The sequence below is a fragment of the Anomaloglossus baeobatrachus genome, chromosome 4 (assembly GCF_048569485.1).
Source record: "Anomaloglossus baeobatrachus isolate aAnoBae1 chromosome 4, aAnoBae1.hap1, whole genome shotgun sequence".
Taxonomy (NCBI): Eukaryota; Metazoa; Chordata; class Amphibia; order Anura; family Aromobatidae; genus Anomaloglossus; species Anomaloglossus baeobatrachus.
Genome location: NC_134356.1, coordinates 675,705,666 through 675,730,739, shown reverse-complemented (window position 1 = coordinate 675,730,739; position 25,074 = coordinate 675,705,666). Strand labels below are relative to the sequence as shown.

Below are 25,074 nucleotides of genomic sequence, written 5' to 3'. Positions count from 1 at the left end.
CCCCTGCCCTGGTGCTGACTGTCCTTCGGAACACTGCTCCAGACCGCCGGGCACACAGCCAACGGGGTCCTTCCAGGAACTTCCAAACGGTCCCCCTCCAGACAGTCACCGCCGTTGCTGACCTTGCTGACCTGGCCCTACACACAGCTGGACCCTTCAGGCTTTCTTTCTCTCCTGTCACCTCACTTGCTTTCCTCCTTTCCTACTTTTCTGCTTCCACTACTTGTTTACTCCTTCCACTTCCTCCTCCAAACTCTATCTGCCTGGTTTTCCCGCCTCCAGAGCTGTGAGCTCCTCGGTGGGCGGAGCCAACCGCCTGGCCCACCCCCTGGTGTGCATCATCAGACTCCTGGAGGAAGGCAACAAGGATTTCTGGTTAGCTTTGTTGTTCCTACCTGGGATGTGGGGTGTGGTGGTGTGTGACCTGTGTCCCCTGGCTTGCCCAGGGCGACACATTCCCCCTTAGCAAAATGCAGACCGTCCGCGGGCTGCCGTCCAACACCGGTTTTATTTTTCTGTAAAAAGATAACATAAAATTATAATATTTACATTTTTAATAGTAACTCTTCCCAAGACGGGAGGCACATTCTTAAACGTTGCAACGGTTTACGGTTACGGTTTCCGCTTTCTCCCACCCAAGCAACCTGGCCCTGATGCTGCCCCTAAAACCCAGGCAGCACCCCTTGACCCACAGTCCAGCACACGGTACCCGAGCGGGATCTGTCCTTCCCTCCAGAGGGTGGCCACCGGTTCCTTTGGTGGCTGGGCCCCAGCCTGCTCTGCTCAGGGCCCTCCCTCCAACCTGCCTCTCCGGAGGCGGCACTGCGGAAACGGTAACGGTAAACAACATATTTACAAGCCACTTAACGTTTGTGGTTGCCCTGCAAGTTCACGGGCTTGTCCATGGATAGTTCCCATGCAAAACTTTTAAACGGTCCCCTCGGGGACAACGGTGCCGGCTCCAGCCGGTTGCAAATCACACAGACAATCAGGTGAAACTTCGGTAATTATTACTTTTCATCATTAGCAGAACTTTTCAAACAACAAACAGATGGTCCCAACGGGGACGGTGCAACGGGCATCTGTCGCCCTACTCCGGACTTTCAGGTGTTCCTTCCCAGGGAGGGGGCGCGGCGCTCGCTCGGGCCTCTGGGCTGCCCCTCAGTTTAGCGTCCAGCGCGAACCACCCCCGCTCCCCAAAGAACCGGGTGTATTGCACGAGATCTCCCGGCATCAGATTACGGCCGGGATGCTCCTCGGGCAGGTGGGCATTCACATCCCGCCGGGCTATAAACACTTTGGCCTCCAGGCCCGGCTCGTAGATGAACCCATAGCCCCGGCGGACATCAAACGGCCTCACCTGCCCCTCGTACAACGGTCCCCGGGCACGGATGGTTGCTTGCCGGAGGTGCTCCTTCTCTCGGATCGCTCGGGCCACCAGTTCGGCCTTCTTTCGTTCTCTCTCGGCGATCTCCGGGCCCAGCGGTACCGGCTCCCTATCCCAATACGGTGCTGCCGCCAGCGCCGGCGCATGGGTCGGGCCCCGCGGGACATCCAGGACGTTGCCCACTGTCAGGACTCTGGGCGGCATGTCCCGCGGTGTCTTGGCCTTGGGCGCTGCCTTGCAGCAACAATCCGGCGCTACCTCAGCCGAGGTGTGGGGGATGGGCATAGGGGCTTTCCGCTGCTGGGCCTTCGGCTCGGAGCGGGTCATCGGCTCCGGCTCGGGGAACTTCTTAGGGGATGCCTCCGGTTCTACTTTCGGAGTCTTCCACGGTAACACCTCCGGGGTGTCGCGGGCTCCGGCTACAGGTCGGCCCACTTGGGCGGGGACGCTGGGTACTGCTACCGGTTGCGGTGGTAGCAGGCCTAGTGGCGGGGTCACGGCCTCCGGGACGGGTGGCGAGGGAGGCAACGGGGAGAGAGGGCTTGGACCGGGCCCCACAGCCGCGATGACCGGCCTTCAAGGGCATCGGGACGTGGGTCACTCACCCTCCCTTTCTCCGCTTCCTCCTCGCGTCTCCGCACGGTGGCTACAACGTCCGCCATGTCGGCCTCCCACTCCTCCAGGAGGAGCTGCATCCTGACCTGCAGCCTTTGGTAGAGCTGCGCGGTTCGGATCTCCACCCACGCCGCGGTTCCAGGCGCGGGGGCTACGGTGTCGCGGGACGGCATCCACATGATGGCTTCTTCTTTTGCTTCCAGGAACGGTTTGTTTGCAGAGTCCTGGCGTCCGTGCCTTTATAGCCGCAGCTACATGCGTCCAGCCGCCATCGCGTCCCCCTTAGCTCTTTCCGGCCCCTCCTCTTTTGGGGCGGGGTTTTGGCCTTCGCGCCTCGACTACTCGAGAAGACGCTCGAGCGGGAACTTTTCGCGCCAAAGATGGCGGCTTCTGAAATTTTTCTGCCGGATACCTCCGGCGGTAACAAGGCGCACCTCTACCAGACGGCAGAGCGGTAAGATCCTGTTCGTGACGCCAAGTTGTCGCGGGCGGGGAGGAGGGTGTCAGCACACTACGCTCACCCCTTCTGCTCGGGTCCGGCGGCTGCTGCTCAGTGGTGGCTCGAGCGGTGGGCCGGATCCCGGGGGTTTCTCGAGCGGCACTCCTCGCCCGTGAGTGAAAGGGGGTTGTTGGGTGTGGGGATGATTATTGTTCGTGACGCCACCCACGGTTGTGGTGATTTCACCACCGCTGCTCTATACGGGGCTCCCGGGGATGGTGATGCGGAACAGCCAGGTGTTGTGTTGCCCCTCCGTGGGTAGGGGTTGGTGATCCCGGGGCCCGGTGATGGTTTGGGAGATGCAGGGCCTGGTGGGTGCAGGGACGCGGGGGCAGCGCTGTGCCTTGCGGCACTGTGGTACTCACTCAGCCTGAGACGTGACACAGTTTTTGCGGTAAACCAAATGGCTGGATAGACGGTCCCACGGACGGCTGCACTTGCTCTCCCGGTAGTTGACGGTGATGTCCCTTTTCCTTGCACCTTGATGTACTGGTTGGTTGCGATGGGTCCCCACCGGTAACCCGCTCCCCGGCTTCAAGCTGGACCGGGGGAGCTCTACTCTTTGCCCGCAGGCGCTGGCCCTAAGAAACGGGTGCCTTGGCGGTGGCGGTGTCTCTTCTATACTGGCTGGGCTGTTGCCTTCAATCGGGACTTTGTTGTTGGGGGATCTACGTCCCCTTCACTGACGGATTCGGCAAATTTGGCGACTCCTAGCCTTGCCGGGGTCCGAGAGGCCCCTGCCCTGGTGCTGACTGTCCTTCGGAACACTGCTCCAGACCGCCGGGCACACAGCCAACGGGGTCCTTCCAGGAACTTCCAAACGGTCCCCCTCCAGACAGTCACCGCCGTTGCTGACCTTGCTGACCTGGCCCTACACACAGCTGGACCCTTCAGGCTTTCTTTCTCTCCTGTCACCTCACTTGCTTTCCTCCTTTCCTACTTTTCTGCTTCCACTACTTGTTTACTCCTTCCACTTCCTCCTCCAAACTCTATCTGCCTGGTTTTCCCACCTCCAGAGCTGTGAGCTCCTCGGTGGGCGGAGCCAACCGCCTGGCCCACCCCCTGGTGTGCATCATCAGACTCCTGGAGGAAGGCAACAAGGATTTCTGGTTAGCTTTGTTGTTCCTACCTGGGATGTGGGGTGTGGTTGTGTGTGACCTGTGTCCCCTGGCTTGCCCAGGGCGACACAATACCAAGCCTGATGAAGAGACCTGAGAAGTCTGGGAAGCTTGCTATGAATTTTTTTTTTTTCATCAGACATACAAGATTATAATGTTGTTTCTCTCACTGAGAGCAATCATTTCTTATTATTACACATCATTACATTTATGGCCATCTATTTTTTTAAATCAAACAAATTTTATTAGGTACAATATAGCCAGAACAGATCATGGCATCATCAAGATACACTATAACTCAAGGTTCACAATATTCTTTATATAACTAAAAATGACCCATCCCTTTCTTCCCTCCCCACCCCGTCCCAATATTCTCCATAGCTAAAGTGAGAAAAATATGCAATACAAGTTATGCCAAATACAATATCATAAAAGCAAACAATTAAAGAGCACATGGCTGGTAAGCTCATCAGAAACCACAGAAGGGCTCCAAATCCACTCACCCCATTGTTTACCGAACTTTGTAATGGCGCCTCTTTTAATATAAATTTTTTTCTCTATTAAAATGGTATTATTTAGGCTGGCAATTATCTCGGACATCCCAGGTGGGCTAGCGGCCAAACAGTGTCTAGCAATCTTTTTCATTGTCTGATACAGACTTTTGGATACTGCGAGTTGTGTAGCAGCAGGGCCGACCTCCTCTCCTACTGACATGCCCACCAGGGCCGTTAGGGCACTCGAAACCTGGCCGGTTCTGTTCCAGGAGGATGTCACGGCAGCAGGGCCCGACTCCGTGAACCTGGCGGTTTTGTTTTAAATGAGTGGGGGATATTTACATGGAATATGCGGCAAGATATGGGCCACTGTACCGCCCCGGGGCTCGGCCGGCTGCCGAGTCGCTCGGATCCGTGCTCGTCGGTGGGTGGCTCGAGCTCCTCCTGGACCCGGGGGTCACGTCGCTCTGAAGGGATGCTGGCGCTACGTGAGGGGTGGTGTTCGGTGGGGAGGTTCATGGCCGGGACCGCAGTTGTTTGAGGGTTAAGTTCGTGACGCCACCCATGGGTTGTGGTGAATGTGGACACCACCGCTGCCGTTAACTAGGCTCCCGGGGATGGTGTTGTGCAGCCTGGTGTTGACCCCTCCGTGGGCAGGGTGTGATGGCCCCGGGGCCCGGTGGTTGTGAGGTGCGGGCGGGATGGTGTGGTGCGATGCGCTGCCCGAGGGCACTGTTGTACTCACTATTATAAATACACCGGAGTCTCTGGTAAACCAAAAGGATGGTGGTTGGTGCCCGCAGCCGGCTGTGCTTTGCCCCTTACTCAGGTTGGTGGTCCCCGCCTTTCTCCTGCACCTGCGTAGTAGAATGCTGACTTCCTTCACTTCAGCGATGGGAGTCCGCTCCCCGGATAGTGGATGTCGGGGAGCCCGTTTGCCCACAGACGCTGGCCCGTAGGATCTCTATGCCTGGGCGGTGGCTTTCTATCCCCCTCGTTGGGCTGTTGCCTTCAGTTGGGACTTGGGTGGGAAAGATCCTAAGGTCCAGACCCCAATCAGTGAATTTGACTCGGTCCAGTGGCTTCTGGGCCTCATACTGGGTCTGAGTACCCCTCCTGGTGCTCCAGTTTCCGTTTGGTTCCCCGGTTCGGTACCGGCGGGCCACTACCCTGTCCCGGTTGCTGACGGTTCCACCGGCTGTCTTCCCGGCTCCTGCAGGCGGCCACCACCGTCTGCCTCCTGGCCACAGGGTATCCGGGCTCCTACCCAGATCCCTGACAGACGTTACTCCTCTACTCTACTTCACCTCCTCTCCTTTTCACTTCCCTAATGGGTCTCTCTGTTTTTCCCGCCTCAGGCTATCCGAACTCCTCGGAGGGCATGGCCAACCGCCTGGCTCCGTCCCCGGGTGTGAACGTCAAGACCTGAGAGGGGTGACTCAGGGTTTTTAGGTTGGCTGATGATACCTTTTTAGGGGCTGGTGTTTGTGCACGGGTTCTACCTGTGACTACCTGGCTATTCCAGGGCGTCACACTGTAACGGGGGCAGGGGGCGCCTCAGGGGTTGTAGTCGCGGTCTCCCGCCCAGGGGGCGGCAGGCTGACCCCCGGCCCGGCCGTCACTGTTAAAACAGGGGTGTTGTTTGTGGGGCAGAGTGTGGGTGGCAGGGACGCGTTTGTGCCGGTACCTGAGTTCTCCGTTACGCCGTTTTCCCTCGGCTCGCCAGCCCCTTCATCAGTTACAGAAAAGAGCCACTGACAGGCAGCTGGTAAACTAAGAAACATTTTATTGAACGAGGCTTCCATTTTCTGTTACACTTCTCAGCAGCAAGTTACTTCAGTACTTCACTTTAACGTTACAGATTACGTTCCTTCCTGACGGTTTCCCCTTTTTGCTGACGGTCACTCTCCTTCACCTGCAGGGGACACTTGTTAACCCCCTAGTAGCTGTACTCTGAACCCTGAATTACTGCAGGGCAGATCTAGCACACACTACCGGTTCCGGATGAGTTCCCACTCCTCTTTACACCTTTCAGCATCAAGTCACATCGGTTTACAGGTTACACTTCTTGCTGACGGTTTCCTCTTTCCCCGGTAACTTTCCCTCGCCTGCAGGGGACATGCGTTAACCCTCTAGTAGCTGCACACTGAACCCGGATCTATAGGGCAGATCTAGCACAGACTACCGGCTCTGGATAAGTTCTCACCTCTCCACTTCTTTGTCAGGGCACTAACCTTCGCCTGCAGGGGCCACTTGTTATCCCCCTGATAGCTGCACTCCACTCTAGTACACACCACCGGCTTTGGGACTAGTCTTGACTCTTCCACTTCTTCTGCCACTGCACCACTTCCACACTCTGCCCCGGCACCTCAGACTCCTCTCTTCAGTCACATCCGACTACTACACTGTCCTGCACACACTGCTCTGCATTCAGAGACCTCCCTTCCTTCCTTCCCCACCTAGGCTGCCCTCCCCTCCTTCCCTGCCACTGTTACCAGGGGAACCACTGCTCTACACTGGCACCTAGTGGGGAAACAGTTTATGACAGGTAACATTTTACCATCAACATTTACAATTTGCCACCATACTACTGTGGCGTCTTCAGGGGGGGAAAAACCGCTCCTTCACTACCAGGGGTCCGACTACCCCTTACATTCCTCCCCTCTTTAACCTCAGCCTCCTGGCGAGGTTCGTACCTGCAAAACAATACATGTAGGAAAACACAATACTTAAAACACACAGACTGGCACACAAGTTTGGTGCCCGGAGTCCCTCCAGGGAAGCTCCTGGTCTTAGTCGCACATCTGCCCGGAGGCCCTCCTCAGGCGCTCCCGGTCTTAGCTGACCTTCTGCCCGGAGGCTATTTCCAAGCGCTCCCGGTCTTTGGGTGGGCAGAAAATAACAAGACAACAAGATTCCTTCTTAACAGTCACGGAAGGAGTCCACGCACAGCTCTGCATTAAGCTCCTCCCGGGTTCAGTACTTTTAACGATACTTGAACTGTAAACATTCGCCGGCTCCTAACAGCACCGGCTCTCAACAACAAACAGCATTCTCTTCCGGATGACCACCTCTTCATGCTGGGTGATATGCATGCAGCCATTCGGCCCGCTAGGCCCTCACAGGGTTGGAGAGGGACTGCCCAGGTAAGCGGGGTAGCCTACAGTACGGCTCATAACATGGCTGTGGCTCCAGTGCTTCTTTCCTCATTTTGGCCCATCCTCCGCCCCCGGCTTCACTCACCAGGTCCGCACAGTGTTGGCGACGCCTTCTGCTTCTTGCAGCACCGCCCACATCTCCGGACCTCTGCAGCTCACAATGGGCGTCATGGGTCTTCTTGGGGCTGGTACCTCCCCTCTTTGGGGAGTGCACTCTGGGCTTCTTCCTCTGCCCAGGCCAGCCCAGCACTTTTCGTTTGACGCCAAATTTTCGCGCCTCCGCTGAGTCCATGAGGACGGCTGCCATCTTGCCGCCATCTTGTGGCCTGTTCAGCACGTCAGGCACCACTTGATCTTCCTCACAGTTTTCAGTCGGGGTCTCTTGCAGGGGATCCTGCCGACTACGCCAGTTTGTAACGGGGGCAGGGGGCGCCTCAGGGGTTGTAGTCGCGGTCTCCCGCCCAGGGAGCGGCAGGCTGACCCCCGGCCCGGCCGTCACTGTTAAAACAGGGGTGTTGTTTGTGGGGCAGAGTGTGGGTGGCAGGGACGCGTTTGTGCCGGTACCTGAGTTCTCCGTTACGCCGTTTTCCCTCGGCTCGCCAGCCCCTTCATCAGTTACAGAAAAGAGCCACTGACAGGCAGCTGGTAAACTAAGAAACATTTTATTGAACGAGGCTTCCATTTTCTGTTACACTTCTCAGCAGCAAGTTACTTCAGTACTTCACTTTAACGTTACAGATTACGTTCCTTCCTGACGGTTTCCCCTTTTTGCTGACGGTCACTCTCCTTCACCTGCAGGGGACACTTGTTAACCCCCTAGTAGCTGTACTCTGAACCCTGAATTACTGCAGGGCAGATCTAGCACACACTACCGGTTCCGGATAAGTTCCCACTCCTCTTTACACCTTTCAGCATCAAGTCACATCGGTTTACAGGTTACACTTCTTGCTGACGGTTTCCTCTTTCCCCGGTAACTTTCCCTCGCCTGCAGGGGACATGCGTTAACCCTCTAGTAGCTGCACACTGAACCCGGATCTATAGGGCAGATCTAGCACAGACTACCGGCTCTGGATAAGTTCTCACCTCTCCACTTCTTTGTCAGGGCACTAACCTTCGCCTGCAGGGGCCACTTGTTATCCCCCTGATAGCTGCACTCCACTCTAGTACACACCACCGGCTTTGGGACTAGTCTTGACTCTTCCACTTCTTCTGCCACTGCACCACTTCCACACTCTGCCCCGGCACCTCAGACTCCTCTCTTCAGTCACATCCGACTACTACACTGTCCTGCACACACTGCTCTGCATTCAGAGACCTCCCTTCCTTCCTTCCCCACCTAGGCTGCCCTCCCCTCCTTCCCTGCCACTGTTACCAGGGGAACCACTGCTCTACACTGGCACCTAGTGGGGAAACAGTTTATGACAGGTAACATTTTACCATCAACATTTACAATTTGCCACCATACTACTGTGGCGTCTTCGGGGGGGGAAAACCGCTCCTTCACTACCAGGGGTCCGACTACCCCTTACAACACTACCGCTGCCATTCAGCTCCCCTGGGGTCGGTGGTGATGCAGCAGAGGTGGATCAGCTCTCCACGGGTAGAGCTTAACACCAGGGCTGGTGGTCGGGTATGATGGAGGAATTAATGTTGGGGTGCAGGACCGAAAATACAGACAATAACTGGACAACACGGGGATGCAGTCGTTAGTTCTTTTACTCCCAATTGGTGGTTCCAGGTTATCTCAGCCGATCAAACACCACCCTCGGAATGCTGGGTTCTGCAGTGCCGGAATCCAGACGATCCCCTGACAATTTGGAGGCACAGAATCGGTGTCCCTTTCTGTAAAAACCTTTCCAGGTCGTCTTGCTGCGCTGCCCTATCTCACCTGCCCACGCATCGCACACAGTGCCCTGAGCTGGTGCCCGCAGACCCTTTTCTGGACGGCTTCTTGCTGTGTTCCCTGGTCCTATCTGGTCACCTTCCAGTGGATTCATGTGTAGTATCAGATTTGGCACATAAAGATACCTCGGTCTCTGGTTTGCTAGCTGAGCCTGGTTGTTCTCCACTAGTCTAGGGGCTGGTTCCTCCTTTGTGGCCTAGTCCCTCCATACCGGTGTGTCAGATGTGGATGCGAGCCCACGGGACAAGCTCCTCTGGCTCCAGTCCCCAGGACCTTTCCCCTCCACTACTTCCTTGTTCTGACCCCTACTTCTGTCTGGTTTCACTTTCTTCACTCTGTTCTAAGTGTCCATCCACTAACCAACCCCACCTCCAGACTGGCTCCGGGACGATGCTCTCCCCAAGGAGCAACCTCACCCCCACCACGGCCCGATGGAGTGTAGCTACACTGAGTGTGTGTGTGTGTGTGCGTGATCTGTGTGCTCCTCCTTACCAGGGAATTAGATATCACACCTCTGGCTAAGGTGCAGTACCTCTGTGGCGACTGGACTCGCAGGGGAGCCACACTACTACTCCCAAGAAGGCCCAATTTTCGGGCTCAAGCGTATATCTACATTAAATACTTTCTCTATCAAGTTGCCTATTTTTTCCCAGAGATTAGTTAAATAGGAGCACGACCAGAATTTATGAAGCAAATCTGCGCCCTCACTCCTGCATCTTGGACGTTTATCGTCAGTTCTAAGTTTCATTTTAAATAACCCTTTTGGGGTTGTGTAGACCCGGTTGACCAGAAATAATTGCAACCTTCTCTCAGTTGTATTAATGGAAAGTGCTTTAATAGACTCTAGGATACTTTCCTATTAATCTGCGATAATAGGACCAACATGCCTATCCCATCCTAACTTTCTGCTACACATGGGTACCACAAGATGCCACCCAGCAAGGAGTTATACAATAAGGAGATGATTTCCTTTGTAGCACTAGACTGTAGCCCACCCTCCTCCATTCTCCAAAGCCCTCCACCCATCTCAAACCCACCCTCCTCCATCCTCCAAACCCCTCCACCCATCTCAAGCCCACCCTCCTCTATTCTCCAAACCCCTCCACCCATCTCAAGCCCACCCTCCTCCATTCTCCAAACCCCTCCACCCATCTCAAGCCCACCCTCCTCCATTCTCCAAAACCCTCCACTCATCTCAAGCCCACCCTCCTCCATTCTCCAAACCCCTCCACCCATTTCAAGCCCACCCTCCTCCATTCTTCAATACCTTCCACCCATCTCAAGTCCACCCTCGTCCATTCTCTAAACCCCTCCACCCATTTCAAGCCCACCCTCCTCCATTGTCCAAAGCCCTCCACCCATCTCAAGCCCACCCTCCTCCATTCTCCAAATCCCTCCACCAATCTAAAGCCCACCCTCCTCCATTCTCCAAATCCCTCCACCAATCTCAAGCCCACCGTCCTCCATCCTCCAAACCCCTCCTCCCATCTCAAGCCCACCCTCCTCCATTCTCCAAACCCCTCCATTTATGGCCATCTTTGGTTTGATTCCTTTGCCTGTGTGGATTACATGGGTTGCTATTGATATCTGATGAGAAATTCATATCAATAGCAGCTTTAGAAATATGTTTACTTTGAAAATTGGTGACATGTTCAATAGTTCTTTCAGCTGCTATCTGTCCCCTAATAACCCAAACACTAAAATGGAGAAATTACATAGTCCAGATGGCATACACCTCCGAGTCCTGCAGGAATGAATTGCTGATATAGTTTTGAGATATGAACCCTGTTTATGCAACATATGACCTATACGTGTGCGATATTTTTTTTTTTAATAAACTTGTTAACGAGAGCGAGTGGAGGAGGGTATATTCAAATAAGCTTTTTTTCTGTGTGTGCTTTTTTAACTCTGTGGTTGTAGGGTTAGTAATGGGGGTGTCTGATAGACGCCTCTACACTACTAACTCCTGGGCTTTGTGCCAGCTGTCAATTCACAGCTGACATCAACCCTAAAATATTATCCCAATCCCTCTATCCCTCTCTCTATCTCTATATCTGATTTTTCACACCTGTTTTACTACTGTTTTGACAACCAAACACGACAGACTTATACTGTAATCTGCTCGCACATTTTGCTTCCTGTACATGTAGCTACCTAGCATTTTTTGTTATTGACCAGCTTTGACTAATTCGGGTTGATAAAATTGTCAAATATTAATAGCGTTGTAAAAAAATTATGGAAAAAAAATGGTGGCAATGCATGGGGGTAAAAGAAAAGCAGTAATGATAATCTCCTGTTGATAAAACATTGATTGTAGCTAAAGGTTATGTTCCCATGATCAGTATTTGAATTTTTGATGCTGTAGAATTTCTGCACCATTTCTAATCATTAGTTCACTTGAGTTTTTGATTCTGCATTTTTATTTAGTTTTGGACTGTGTGTTTCTGTCTCTTGTTTGTTATGCTGCTTTGTTTTTGTAACTTCCTTGTACTGATATTCTTAAGTGCGGATTACATGAATTTTTGACGTGAAAATGCACTAAAAATGCATGTGTGTTTTTTAACCTGTGGATTTTTCTATCTAATGCAAGTCTAAAAATTCACCACAGGTCAGATTACACAGCGTAAAAGAGAAGCATAGTGGACATATGTCTACAAATCTCATCCACTTTGCTTGAACCGTAAAACACTGAGTTTTTAAAGTAATAAAAGTATTCAGCATCAAAAACACGATAAAAACTCATTATGGGCACCCACCCTAATAAGTTGTCATGCTACCACTAGGGGGCGCAGGGATTCAGGTAGGAAAAGAAGTCCTGAGTGTGGGTAGACAGAAGGCCACTAGAGGTCGCTAACAAGAGCAGAGATAGTCGATCAGTCAGGGTCTATGCCAGGACGTCACGTCTGTACCGAGGAGAAAACAAGCCAAAGTCAGGGAACAGAGCCGAGGTCAGATACCGGGAGAGCAAGTAAGAACAAGAGAGGGAGTGGAGGACATGGAACAGGACAGGAGACCGGAGAACAGGGAGTTGTGGAGGAAAGGACGAGTAGAAGGGACGGAGGGAAGGATGGGCAGGAGGTATGCAGTTCAGGACAGGTTGGAGGAACAGAAGTCAGGTACGGGAAATCAAAAGGGCTAGAAATCAGATCGGGCAAAGGGAGAGAAGGTCAGGAGAAACAGTACCGGGTAGCAGGACAAGAACCAGAGAACGTCTCACAGCACACATCAGAGCCAGAAATATCAGTTTCGGCGTCCCAAAGGCAGCAACACCAAGATATGGCGGCGTGACCCCCGGAAAGGAGGCCAGAACAAACAGGCCCCTCCCGGAAGCAGGATACATGCACCGGCTCAGGAACGGCAGAGCCATGCATGAATTGTGGCATAAGTGACACATTACTGGAATGAGGATCTCTGCCCCTACATTATAACAAAACCCGGTACCAGATTCACTTTAAATCAGTGTTCTGTGGAGAACAGTATTAAATTCTCACAAATGATCAAAAGGGATAGTTTTTGGACAATTTTTTAATTGAAGAAAACATGAAAAGTGTGTCAGTGCATGGAGTTATTAAAAGGACTTTTACTTAGTACTGGGGTACTATCTGTTTCTATTGTCAGGGTGTTTTGCAGACTGTTAGGAGACCTCAGTGTTACTCACATCTGTCCTTGGAAATTAGAGGCTTAGAAGTATTATGGTTTGCGATGTATTCATTTGCTGCAAATCAAATTTTTGGGGAACATTTGTTGAAACTAGTAAAATCTAATTTCTAAAAGTTTAGATTACTTCTGGGACACACAAATGGAACAACAGCCAGAGAGACACATGAGCTGCTGATACTTTTTGTTACGTGTTTGAATTACCCCAGTGCAGAATTCACAGCTACATTACTCAGTACTGCTGGATAAAGCCACCCATGCTGCTTTTCCATCTTATAGATGTCATGATCCATGCCTGTGTCAGCCGCGGCAGTGCCATGGCTGATTTTCCAGCTCAAGGTTACAGGTCATAATGAGGTATTAATCCCATCCTGCCTCGTTCTGGATGTCAGGATGCTATATCCTGGTTCTGCACCTCCGGTTCAGTGGCAGTGATAGTTTATGTTTTGCAGCACGTGTTACTGGCTCTGGTGAGTTACCTGATCTGTTCTGCCTCCCTGCTACCTTGTCCTGTTCATTCCCTCCTCTGTTCGTCCTTCCGTTATGGTCCCTGACTACCTGCTCCTGTCTGCTGTGCACCAATCCCTGTCTGCCTGATCTTGGTCATGACCTGTTTGTCTTTCACTTTTGTATGTTTCTTGGACTTTCCGTAATCTGACCTGTATCTTTGTTCCTGACTTCGGCACCGTGTCTCCCCTCTCCTCTGTTGCATACGTGACTTCCCGGCGTCTGAACCTCAGCTATCTTCTGACCACGATTTGATTATCCCGGTGCTATTGATCGTTCTGTGGAGAACTGTTATGATCCGGAACCATGGAAGACCACCATAAATCATTGGTAAAAGGTGACAAGAGCATTGGCAACTAATCTGGCCGCCATCCCCTTACTAACCATCAACACTAGAAGTAGCCAAGGGGTGAACTAACATCCTGTGCACCACGAACCCAGCCGGAGAACTAGCTATCCTAAAGGAAGGAAAGATGAATAACTCTCTGCCTCAGAAAATAGATAAAGAATAGCAAGCCCCCCACATTCAAAGACTGCGGTGATATAGGAAAACACAATACACAGATAGATGATAGGATTAGCAAAAGGTGAGGCCCTCACTGACTAAAATAGGAAAGGACAGGAAAGGGGCTGATGGTGGCCAGAGAAAAACCCTGCAAAAATCCAAATTCCTGACAGTACAAAAAGGCCCTCAGATCGCACGATCTGAACTCCGTGCTATACCATGCGCTCTTGTCATACCAATGAACAGAAAACAAGAATCATTACAAATTCAAAAAGCCACAAACACATGGACTTAAGGGAGCTATACTCCAAAAATAACTGCAGGGAGTTTCCCAGCTAAGCAACTGAGAGGGAAGATCCCTGCATGCAAATAAACTGAAAACAACCACAGCAAATGACAAACTCAGATAAGAGTAAAAGAACCAAACAACAAATAAAGAGCAAAGCACTTATCTGGGGTAGATGTGGTGTGGAGCAGAATGAAGCAGGCTGGTGAACAAAGAACAACTGACATCCGACATAGCCTGCTATCAGACCAGGATTTAAATAAAGAAAAAACAAAAAGCCAGCACCAAATGTGCACTACAGCACTAAACATTCCAAACTGTACTTATTATAAAAAATTTTTTGAGATTTTTGGCAAAAAATTGCAATTTCTTGAGCTGCTTCGCCACGTCACGGCAAATCTCATTTGAAGCAGTCCTACACTAAAATATTTTTATAAAATGTGCCATACGGCCTCACATATGAATAGTAGAACTGCTCTTAGCAGCACTCACCTGGTCTATTTCAATCCCGTACCCATGACTGAGTCATGGCTGTGGGCGGGACAGGTCCAAGCAAATGCTGCATGAAGTAAATAGCCTGTGGACAAAGCCTGATGACTTAATGTGAACAGTCACCAACCGCCAAAATCCAGACAGATGGAATACATCCCAAATTGGGGTGCATAGCAAGGTGGAGGTCAACCACCGACCAATTCAATGAAGAAAAAACAAAAAGCCAGCACCAAATGTGCACTACAGCACTAAACATTCCAAACTGTACTTATTATAAAAAATTTTTTGAGATTTTTGGCAAAAAATTGCAATTTCTTGAGCTGCTTCGCCACGTCACAGCAAATCTCATTTGTATTCCATCTGTCTGGATTTTGGCGGTTGGTGACTGTTCACATTAAGTCATCAGGCTTTGTCCACAGGCTATTTACTTCATGCAGCATTTGCTTGGACCTGTCCCGCCCACAGCCATGACTCAGTCATGGGTACGGGATTGAAATAGACCAGGTGAGTGCTGCTAAGAGCAGTTCTACTATTCATATGTGAGGCCGTATGGCACATTTTATAAAAATATTTTAGTGTAGGACTGCTTCAAATGAGATTTGCCGTGACGTGGCGAAGCAGCTCAAGAAATTGCAATTTTTTGCCAAAAATCTCAAATTTTTTTTTAGAATAAGTACAGTTTGGAATGTTTAGTGCTGTAGTGCACATTTGGTGCTGGCTTTTTGTTTTTTCTTCATTGAATTGGTCGGTGGTTGACCTCCACCTTGCTATGCACCCCAATTTGGGATGTATTCCATCTGTCTGGATTTTGGCGGTTGGTGACTGCTCACATTAAGTCATCAGGCTTTGTCCACAGGCTATTTACTTCATGCAGCATTTGCTTGGACCTGTCCCGCCCACAGCCATGACTCAGTCATGGGTACGGGATTGAAATAGACCAGGTGAGTGCTGCTAAGAGCAGTTCTACTATTCATATGTGAGGCCGTATGGCACATTTTATAAAAATATTTTAGTGTAGGACTGCTTCAAATGAGATTTGCCGTGACGTGGCGAAGCAGCTCAAGAAATTGCAATTTTTTGCCAAAAATCTCAAAATTTTTTTTATAATAAGTACAGTTTGGAATGTTTAGTGCTGTAGTGCACATTTGGTGCTGGCTTTTTGTTTTTTCTTCAGGATTTAAATAAGCAGAGAGTTAGCAATGGAAACGCCCATTGCTCAACACACCTGGTCTATGTCCAAACCATTCCTGGCCACAAGAGGGAGCCTGCCAGCAGCCAAAGCATAACTGACATTCACAACAGAGAACAGTATTGAATTATCACAAATGACCAAAAGGGATAATTTTTGGACAATTTTTTCATTGAAAAAAACATGAAAGTGTTGGAGTTATTAAAAGAACTTTTAGTTAGTACTAAGTTACCATCTGTTTCTATGGTCAGCTTGTTTTGCAGACCTCAGTGTTACTCACATCTGTTCTTGGAAATTAGTGGCTTAGAAGTATTATGGTTTGCGATGTATTCATTTGCTGCAAATCAAATTTTTGGGGAACATTTGTTGAAACTAGTAAAATCTAATTTCTAAAAGTTTTGATCATTTCTGGGACACACAAATGGAACAACAGCTGGAGAGACACATGAGCTGCTGATACTTTTTTGTTAAGTGTTTGAATAATCCCAGTGCAGAATTCACAGCTACATTGCTCAGTACTGCTGGATAAAGCCACCCATACTGCTTTTCCATGTTATAGATGTCATGATCCATGCCTGTGTCAGCCGCGGCAGAGCCATGGCCGATTTTCCAGCTCAGGGTTACAGGTCATGTGAGGGGTTAATCCCATCCTGCCTCGTTCTGCATGTCAGGATGATATATCCTGGTGCTGCACCTCCGGTTTAGTGCCAGTGATAGTTTATGTTCTACAGCACGTGTTACTGGCTCTGGTGAGTTACCTGATCTGCTCTGCCTTCCTGCTACCTTGTCCTGTTCGTTTTCCCCTCCGTTCGTCCTTCTGTTACGGTCCCTGACTACTCGCTCCTGTCTGCTGTGCACCAATCCCTGTCTGTCTGATCTCGGTCCCGACCTGTTTGGTCTCCTCCCTTGTATGTTTCTTGGACTTCCCGGCATCTGATCTCTATCCTCGTTTCTGACTTTGGCTCCGTCTCTCCCCTCTGTTGCATACGTAACTTCCCGGCGTCTGACCCTCGGCTATCACTTGACCACAATTTGATTATGCTGGTGCTATTGATGAGACCTCCTGCTGCTGACCTGGCTTACTGACTACTCTACTGCCCTCTTGTGGTTTGCCTGCTTACTGCACTCTGAAGCTACACTATTTGTAACTTCAGTGTATCTCACAGTACAGCGTGACAATACACCAGAATAAGATCAGTAGATTCATATGTCAATTTGTGGGGGAAAATGTGGTCAAACACATACCGGTATCTTATTCTTCTAAATTCTTGATCTTTCTAAGCTTAGGAGTCCAGTGGGTGGTCCTGATTAGAGATTGACAGGCGCTGTATGCGTAATTAGAGCTTCCACATTCTTCTCACTATTTTCTAATTTATTAACTTATTAGTTTATTTTCAGGTTCCTAACTATGGATTCAATGAAAAAATATGAACCACCATCCCCTAAGAAACAGAGTCCCATGAGCTCTCCTCAAACCACAACCATCCCTCCTCGCACCATTAACCCCAATTTCAGACCTTTTTTAAAGCTCATTGATTGGCCTGGACCACCATCTTCTGCCCAACACTATAACTTCTCCACCAGTCCCAATAAATGTAATTACGATTTTCTGAGCCCACGGGAAGTATATCGAATTGGAGAGAAACTGGAAGTGATTATCACAGCTCGGGATCACAATGGTCAACCAAAGAAATATGGTGGAGACTTCTTCCGAGCCAAGCTCCACTCACAAGCACTTAAAGCCGGAGTGACTGGACAAGTGAAGGACTATAATAATGGAAACTACTTGGTCACATTCCTTCTTCCGTGGCTGGGGGAAGCTCAAGTGCAGATCAGCCTCATTCATTCCAGTGAAGCTGTTGAGATTCTGAAGAAGAAACGAGAGGATTTTCCAGGAAAAGTAATGTACAAAAGAGAAGATAATAATACTGCCCCTATGTACAAGAATATAACTACTATAATACTGCCCCTATGTACAAGAATATAACTACTATTATACTGCCCCTATGTACAAGAATATAACTACTATAATACTGCCCCTATGTACAAGAATATAACTACTATAATACTGCCCCCTATGTACAAGAATATAACTATTATAATACTGCCCCTATGTACAAGAATATAACTACTATAATACTGCCCCCTATGTACAAGAATATAACTACTATAATACTGCCCCCTATGTACAAGAATATAACTACTATAATACTGCCCCCTATGTAAGGAATATAACTACTATAATACTGCCCCTATGTACAAGAATATAACTACTATAATACTGCTCCTATGTACAAGAATAGAACTACTATAATACTGCCCCCTATGTACAGGAATATGACTACTATAATACTGCCCTTATATACAAGAATATAACTACTATAATACTGCCCTTATATACAAGAATATAACTACTATAATACTGCTCCCTATGTTCAAGAATATAACTACTATAATACTGCTCCTATGTACAAGAATATAACTACTATAATACTGCTCCCTATGTTCAAGAATATAACTACTATAATATTGCTTTTATGTACAAGAATATAACTACTATAATACTGCTCCTATGTACAAGAATAGAACTACTATAATACTGCCCCTATGTACAAGAATAGAACTACTATAATACTGCCCCCTACGTATAAGAATAGAACTACTATAATACTGCCCCTATGTACAAGAATATAACAACTATAATACTGCCCCTATGTACCAGAATATAACTACTATAATACTGCCCCCTATGTACAAGAATATAACTACTATAATACTGCCCCTATGTACAAGAATATAACTACTATAATACTGCCCCTATGTACCAGAATATAACTACTATAATACTGCCCCCTATGTACAAGAATATAACTACTATAATACTGCCCCTATGTACAAGAATATAAATACTATAGTACTGCTCCTATGTACAAGCATATGTGCCGCCCCGTGCTCTGCGGCAGCCGAGCCGCTGAGGTCCGGACCTTTAGTGGGTGGCTCGGGGGTCTCTGGACCCTGGGGGTCCACGGTCACTCCGATCTAAGAGGGGTTGGCGGTTTGGGGACGTAGGTGTACGGTCGGAGCCGTGTTTGAGTTCGTGACGCCACCCACGGGTTGTGGTGAAGGTGGATGTGGCGCCCTGGACAAGCCAGGGGCCACAGAGAACAACACCAACACACCCTACACTCCCGGTCAGGCACACCGAAGTCAGACACAAAACCCTTGTTGCCTTCCTACAGGGCTGATGTTCACACCAGGGGGTGGGCCAGGCGGTTGGCCCCGCCCTACGAGGAGTTCACAGTCCTGGAGGCGGGAAAAGCAGACAGATCAGTTTGGGAGTTGAAAGTGGAAGGAGGAAAGTAGTAAAGGAGCAGACTGAAGTTGGTCCGGGTGTGTGGCCCGGACGGATCAGCAAGGTTGGCAGACGGTGGTGACCGTCTGCAGGAGTGGCCTATCGGAGTCTACCGTAAGGACCGTGGACGGGCGGTGGCCCGGCGGTACCGGACCGGTACACAAAGAAGTCAGCACCATCTGGCAGGGGCTTACGGACCCCGGCAAGGCTAGGAGTCGCCGTGAATTTGCCGAATCCGTTAGTGAAGGGAACCTCCTGGGTTTCCCAACAGCCAAGTCCCGACAGAAGGCAACAGTCCAACCAAGAGAGGGAGACACCGCCACCGCCAAGGCAACCGTTTCTCAGGGCCAGAGCCTGCGGGCAAAAGGGGCTCCTCCAGCCCATATCCAAGCTGGGGAGCGGGTTACCGGTGGGAACCCATTGGAACCATCTACCGTACATAAGTGCAGGGAAAGGCAGTCACCATCAACCTGCCGGGAGAAACAACTCCACAGCCGTCTGTGGGACCTGTCCATCCAGCCGTGTGTTTTACCGAGAACTGTGTCCTCATCATTGGCTGAGTGAGTACCACCGTGCCGTGCGGCACAGCGCTGCCCCCGCGACCCTGCACCTCACCAGGCCCCGTAGCCCGCCTGCAATCCATCCCTACCCCCATCACCGGGCCCCGGGACAACCAACCCCCTACCCACGGAGGGGAAAATTAACAACAAAGCTGCTCCCTGTCACCGCTCCCGGGATCTCCGTCTAGAGCAGCGGTGGTGTTGAAGTGGCCGCGGGTAAGACCGCGGCTGAGTTCCCATAATCTGCGCCAACAAAATCCCCACGCTCAGATTTTATGCGAGGGTACATTTCTTTACTGGTAAACATTTCAATGACACACGCAGCTGGCTTAGCAGCACACATAATCAGGGTTTGCTATCCGAGTCTCTAACTTCGGACACACGGCACAGAACACAAAAAAAACAGCAATGATAAACAAGAATTCTGTCCCTGACTTGCCCTATGGGTTACATTACCAGTGCAAAACACAAGGAGGGAGGGCTCCCACGTAGCAGGCCTGGACTCTGGGTAAACGGCGGCGACTCCAAGGAGCAGAGATGGGGAAATCTTCAGCCCTCTCGCCAGAGGACTAGCATTCAGTCTCTTGGTATGGAGGAAGGAGACGGTCCGGAGGTCCCTTGAATCCAGTATCACATCTTCAGCAGTTCTGGCAATCCCTCACACGTCAGCGATGAGGGCAGTCCGAGGCAGGTCTGCTCTGATACAGCTCCAGTGGCTCAGCGAGTTTTTTCCCGCACTTTTTCCTGTACAACCAGTGTTTGTGGGAGGGGATCAGATTTTACAGTGTCCACCCCTCGAGCAATTTCAGCACTTGTCCACAAGGTGGCAGCACCATCCTGTGTAATGTCAGTCTCCATGTCCTTTCCAGTCAAAAAACCGTCAGAGCTGTTCGCCTCATTACATATCCCCCCACTGAAAAGTTGGCAGTCCCTGTCAACATTCACAGGTTCCAGGGCAGCGAGGACTGAGGCTGTGGCAGGGGGAGGCTGAGAAGCGGGCCATACATACTGGTCCCTATAAGACTGCCCAGGAGGAACCCCGGCAGTGGTGCGGGTAGTACGCCGCAGAGGTTGATTTCCCTCCACTCTATCACCGGTTACACTCTCTACCTCCGTCAGTTCCCTAGAGGGAGGGCCAGTCTGCGCAGGCGGGTAACCAGTCCCGGAGTCAACAAGGTCACTATGCTGAGTAATGTCAATGGTGTCAGTCATGTCAGCAGTGTCGTCCTCACCGAGTTACTGTGGTCAGGGAGTCAGGCTGGGATCGGCAGGGGCGCAACATATTCCGGTGCAAGGTGCGAGAGTTGCCGCTATCTTCGCCCCGGACTCTGTACACATGACCATCAGGGTAGGGGCGCTCAACTACCCGATAGATTTCAGCTTCCCACTTAGCTCGGAGTTTTCCTTGAGGCTTCTTAATACGAACCAGGACTAGATGTCCTACTTCTAAGGGTTCTTCCTGTACGGGGAGCGGGTCAGCATGTCTCTGGCCCCGGATTTGTTGGCCTACCAGTCAGTATACAGTTTCCATCTTCTGACGATGAGTGTGTAGCCAGGATGGATAGGTACCGCCGGTATTTTTTTCAGGACTGGTCAGGTTTAGGTCATGGACCCCTTTTCCTGGGCGGCCAAAGAGAAGGGTGTGTGGGGTAAAACCCGTCACGGAGTGGACTTGATTGTTGTAGGCCGACACTAGATCCGGAAGAAATTGGGGCCATTGGTCTTTCTTGTCATCGGCTAAGGTGCGGATCAACTGGAGTAGAGTCCGGTTAAAGCGCTCACACGCACCAATCCCCTGTGGGTGGTAAGGGGTGGTTCTGAACTTCTGGATCCCATACATCCGATGCAGCTCCTCGATAAGTTGACCTTCAAAACAAGCCCCCTGATCAGAGTGCAACCTCTCCGGACACCCATAGACCTGGATGAACTGTCGACAGATGGCCCGCGCAGCTGACTCGGCAGTCTGATCTTTGGTAGCAAAAGCAACTGCGAATTTTGTGAAATGGTCTACCATAACCAGACAGTATTGGTAGCCACCACTCGCCGTCCCAATCGACAGGTAGTCCACCATCAACAGCTCAAGGGGCCGGGATGTCTCAACTGTTTGGACAGGTGCACGCTGCTCAGCAGACTTGTAAAGCTCACAGGTGCGACAGGCTTGGCAGACATCTTCAACCAGCTTGCGGAGTCCCGGACAGTAGATGGACTGTTGGACCCACCGGAAGGTCTTGTCTATTCCAAAGTGGCCGTTCCTCTTGTGTGCTTCTCCCACCATCTCACGGGCCATTTGGGCCGGCACTACAACCTGTAGGCACTCCTCCAGCATGTGGGATAGGAAGATCCTCCGGTATAGCACTCCTTCTCTCAGAATCAGATGATCCCATTGGCTGAGCAGGGTCAGGGTACTGGTGGACAGTCGTGACCGCGTGTCAGAGGACGGCATCTGCTGCTGCTTCACCCATTGTTTGAGTAGGGCACATTCAGCATTCTGGTCCTGGATTTTGCACCATTCCTGTGGGGACAGTGGGGACCCTACTGGAGTGCCAGCCTCATCCACAGCATACTGGCGGCAATCCATCATCTGCCGGGCTAATCTTGTGAAGTCAGGCATCTCGTCTCCTTCCAGCTCTTCATCCCGGTCCTTAGTGGGCGAGGGGGATGTCCTTCTGGACAGGCTGTCCGCATTCTGATTTTCAGCCCCAGCTCTATATTTAATCTTGTAGTTAAACTTGGAGAGCCGAGCCATCCATCGCTGCTCCATAGCCCCAAGTTTCGCATTTTCTAAGTGGGACAAGGGGTTGTTGTCCGTCAGGACTAGTACTTCTGCCCCCGTCAGATATCCGGCAAATTTCTCAGTCATTGCCCACATCAAGGCCAACAGCTCCAGCTGGAATGAACTGTAATTGGTGGGATTCTTTTCACCTTCATGTAGGGACCTACTGGCATAGGCTACAACACGTTCCTTGCCTTCTTGTACCTGTGAGAGTACTGCCCCCAGACCCTGTAGGCTGGCGTCAGTATGTAATTGAAAGGGCAGGGTGTAATCTGCATATGCCAGGATGGGGGACGACGTCAAGGCACCCTTTAGAGCTTGGAAGGACTCTTATGGGTAGGCCCCCAATTGATGCGGCGTCCTCTGGGACTGTTGGTAGTCCCTCTAAGCAGGTCATGCAGTGGTGCGGCAAGCCGGGCGAAGTTCTTGACGAACCGACGGTAGTAGCCTGCCAGTCCCAGGAAAGCCCGGACCTCCTTGACAGTTGTGGGCTGTGGCCAGTCCCGTACAGCGGCTATTTTCTCCGGCGATGGTTGTACACCTTCGGCCGAGATCCTGTGGCCCAGGTAATCGATCTCCTGCTGTAGAAGACGGCACTTGCTGGGTTTCAACTTCAGGCCATGTTCCCTTAGCCTCTGGAATACGCGGCCCAGCTTCTGTAGATGTTCTTCGAACGTGGCTGAATAGACAACAATGTCATCAAGGTAGATGAGGGTGAAGTCGAAATTGAAGTCTCCCAAGCAGCGCTCCATCAGCCTCTGGAAAGTTCCTGGCGCGTTGTTCAGGCCGAAGGGCATCCTGTCAAACTCGTACAGACCCATGGGTAGGATGAAAGTGGTCTTTTCTCTGTCCTTTTCGCTCATGGGTACATGCCAATAGCCGCTGGCCAGATCCAGGGAGGAAAAATACTTGGCTTTCTTCAGAGCCGTCAGGGATTCTTCGATCCTCGGCAAAGGGTATGAGTCTCGGGTGGTGCAAGCATTGAGGCGGCGGTAGTCCACACAGAACCTCAGGGATCCATCTTTCTTTTTAACTATTACCACCGGTGCAGCCCAGGGGCTCTGGCTCTCTCGTACCACTCCGGCATGGAGCATGGAATTCAGGAGGCTTTTCACTTCTTGGTATTGCTGGGGTGGTATCTTCCGGTATCTCTCACGGATAGGAGAAGCGTTACCCGTAGGGATCTCGTGTTGGATACTGGTGGTGCATCCAAAGTCGGTGTCATGCCGGGCAAAGGACGCCTGGTGTTCCTGTAGTAGTTTTTCCACCCGTGACACTTCCTGTTTAGAGTATTGGGATGTATCCAGCTGACACTTCTCTAGCAGCTCCTTTCCAGCTTCAGTGTCATCTGTGGCAGTGGCCATGACAGAAACAGTCACTGTCCAGTCTCCCTCTGTCGATGGGGCAAACTGGAAGGGGCCCCTGGGATTCACCTCTGTAGGTAGGGCGTAGACTCTGGCGAGCTGTGTCCCCGCTTCTAGGTCGACACCTACACTAGCCGTATTGCTCAGCCGGACAGGGATCCTTCCCCTCCTCACGGCAGCCAGAGTGCGAGCGACTAATGGGTTCAATTTTCCCTCCCTCGGGGTTTGCGGCTCAATCAGTACCTCCACGCCTTCAAGCGGTCTTGTGGTGCTAAGGGGTAGCAAGATAATTGTCTCCTTTTCAGCCGGTAAGGTGATCCTAGTGTGGCGAGGCACGGTGATAGTGGCTATGGGCCGTTGTTCCTCTGCCATTTGCTGTAGGCTGCAGGCCCGAACCACTCTTCGGAATGCTCGGCGGGTGGCCCCGTGTGTGGTAACTTCCTGCCAGTACTTGGGTCCCCGCTTGGTAAACAATACCAGGTCCAGTTCTTTCAGGATGTTTATCCCAATAATCATGGGCGTGTCCGAACCGAAGCCTTCTTTGACCACGATTATCCCCCTCTTCCCGAGGTCCTGTCCACACATTTCGGTGCTCATCCAAGCTACTCCCGTTACTGGAATGGGTAGATTATTGGCCACTTTGATCTTGATGACGGTATTCGGGTCATAAGCAGCCCGTGGTTGTAGATATTTCTCGTAAAACTGTTCTGAGATGGTGGACACCTGGGATCCAGTATCCATTAGTCCTTGCACAGCAACTCCCTCTAGCATTACTTTCAGTGTAGGACTGCTTGATGCAAGCTTGCTTCTTTGTTGGCTCCTTTTCTCCGTGGTCTTCCCGGTCGAGTGAGCCTCCTCAGCCGGGGTGTCTAGTTTAAAGGTGCCTGCTGTTGAGAGGCATGGCTTGGCGGTTCTAGTGGATAGGCCTGGGGTTCCATCCGCTGTTTCGAGTGAAACTCCGCTTGTTGGGGTGTTTGAGAGTCCATTCGATGGAACGGCTGCGGGTCGGGTTGGAAAGAGTTCTGGGGGCAACGGTTTGCTCTGTGACGGGGGTCACCACATGTCCAGCACTTCCCCATAGGCCGGCTAGGTTGCCGTCTCACTTGCCTATCCACCTGTTGGTCTAATGTGAGCTGCAGCACCTGCTTCTGTAAATCTGCCACCATCTGCTTCAGTTCCTCCGTGTCGCTGTTCGGAGTATTTGTACTGTACATG

The 25,074-nt window shown here is 50.9% G+C and overlaps 1 protein-coding gene across 1 annotated transcript in view; it reads left to right on the top strand.

Annotated features, from left to right (window-relative positions):
* Positions 1 to 17,203: 17,203 nt before the first annotated feature.
* The window catches only part of LOC142302110 (NXPE family member 3-like), a 40,673-nt gene continuing 32,802 nt past the window's right edge, over positions 17,204 to 25,074 (top strand). The window contains exon 1 of the mRNA XM_075343196.1: positions 17,204 to 17,710. Within this exon, the coding sequence (XP_075199311.1) occupies positions 17,219 to 17,710 (492 nt within the window). The 5' untranslated portion in view covers positions 17,204 to 17,218. The remainder of the gene's footprint in view (positions 17,711 to 25,074) is intronic.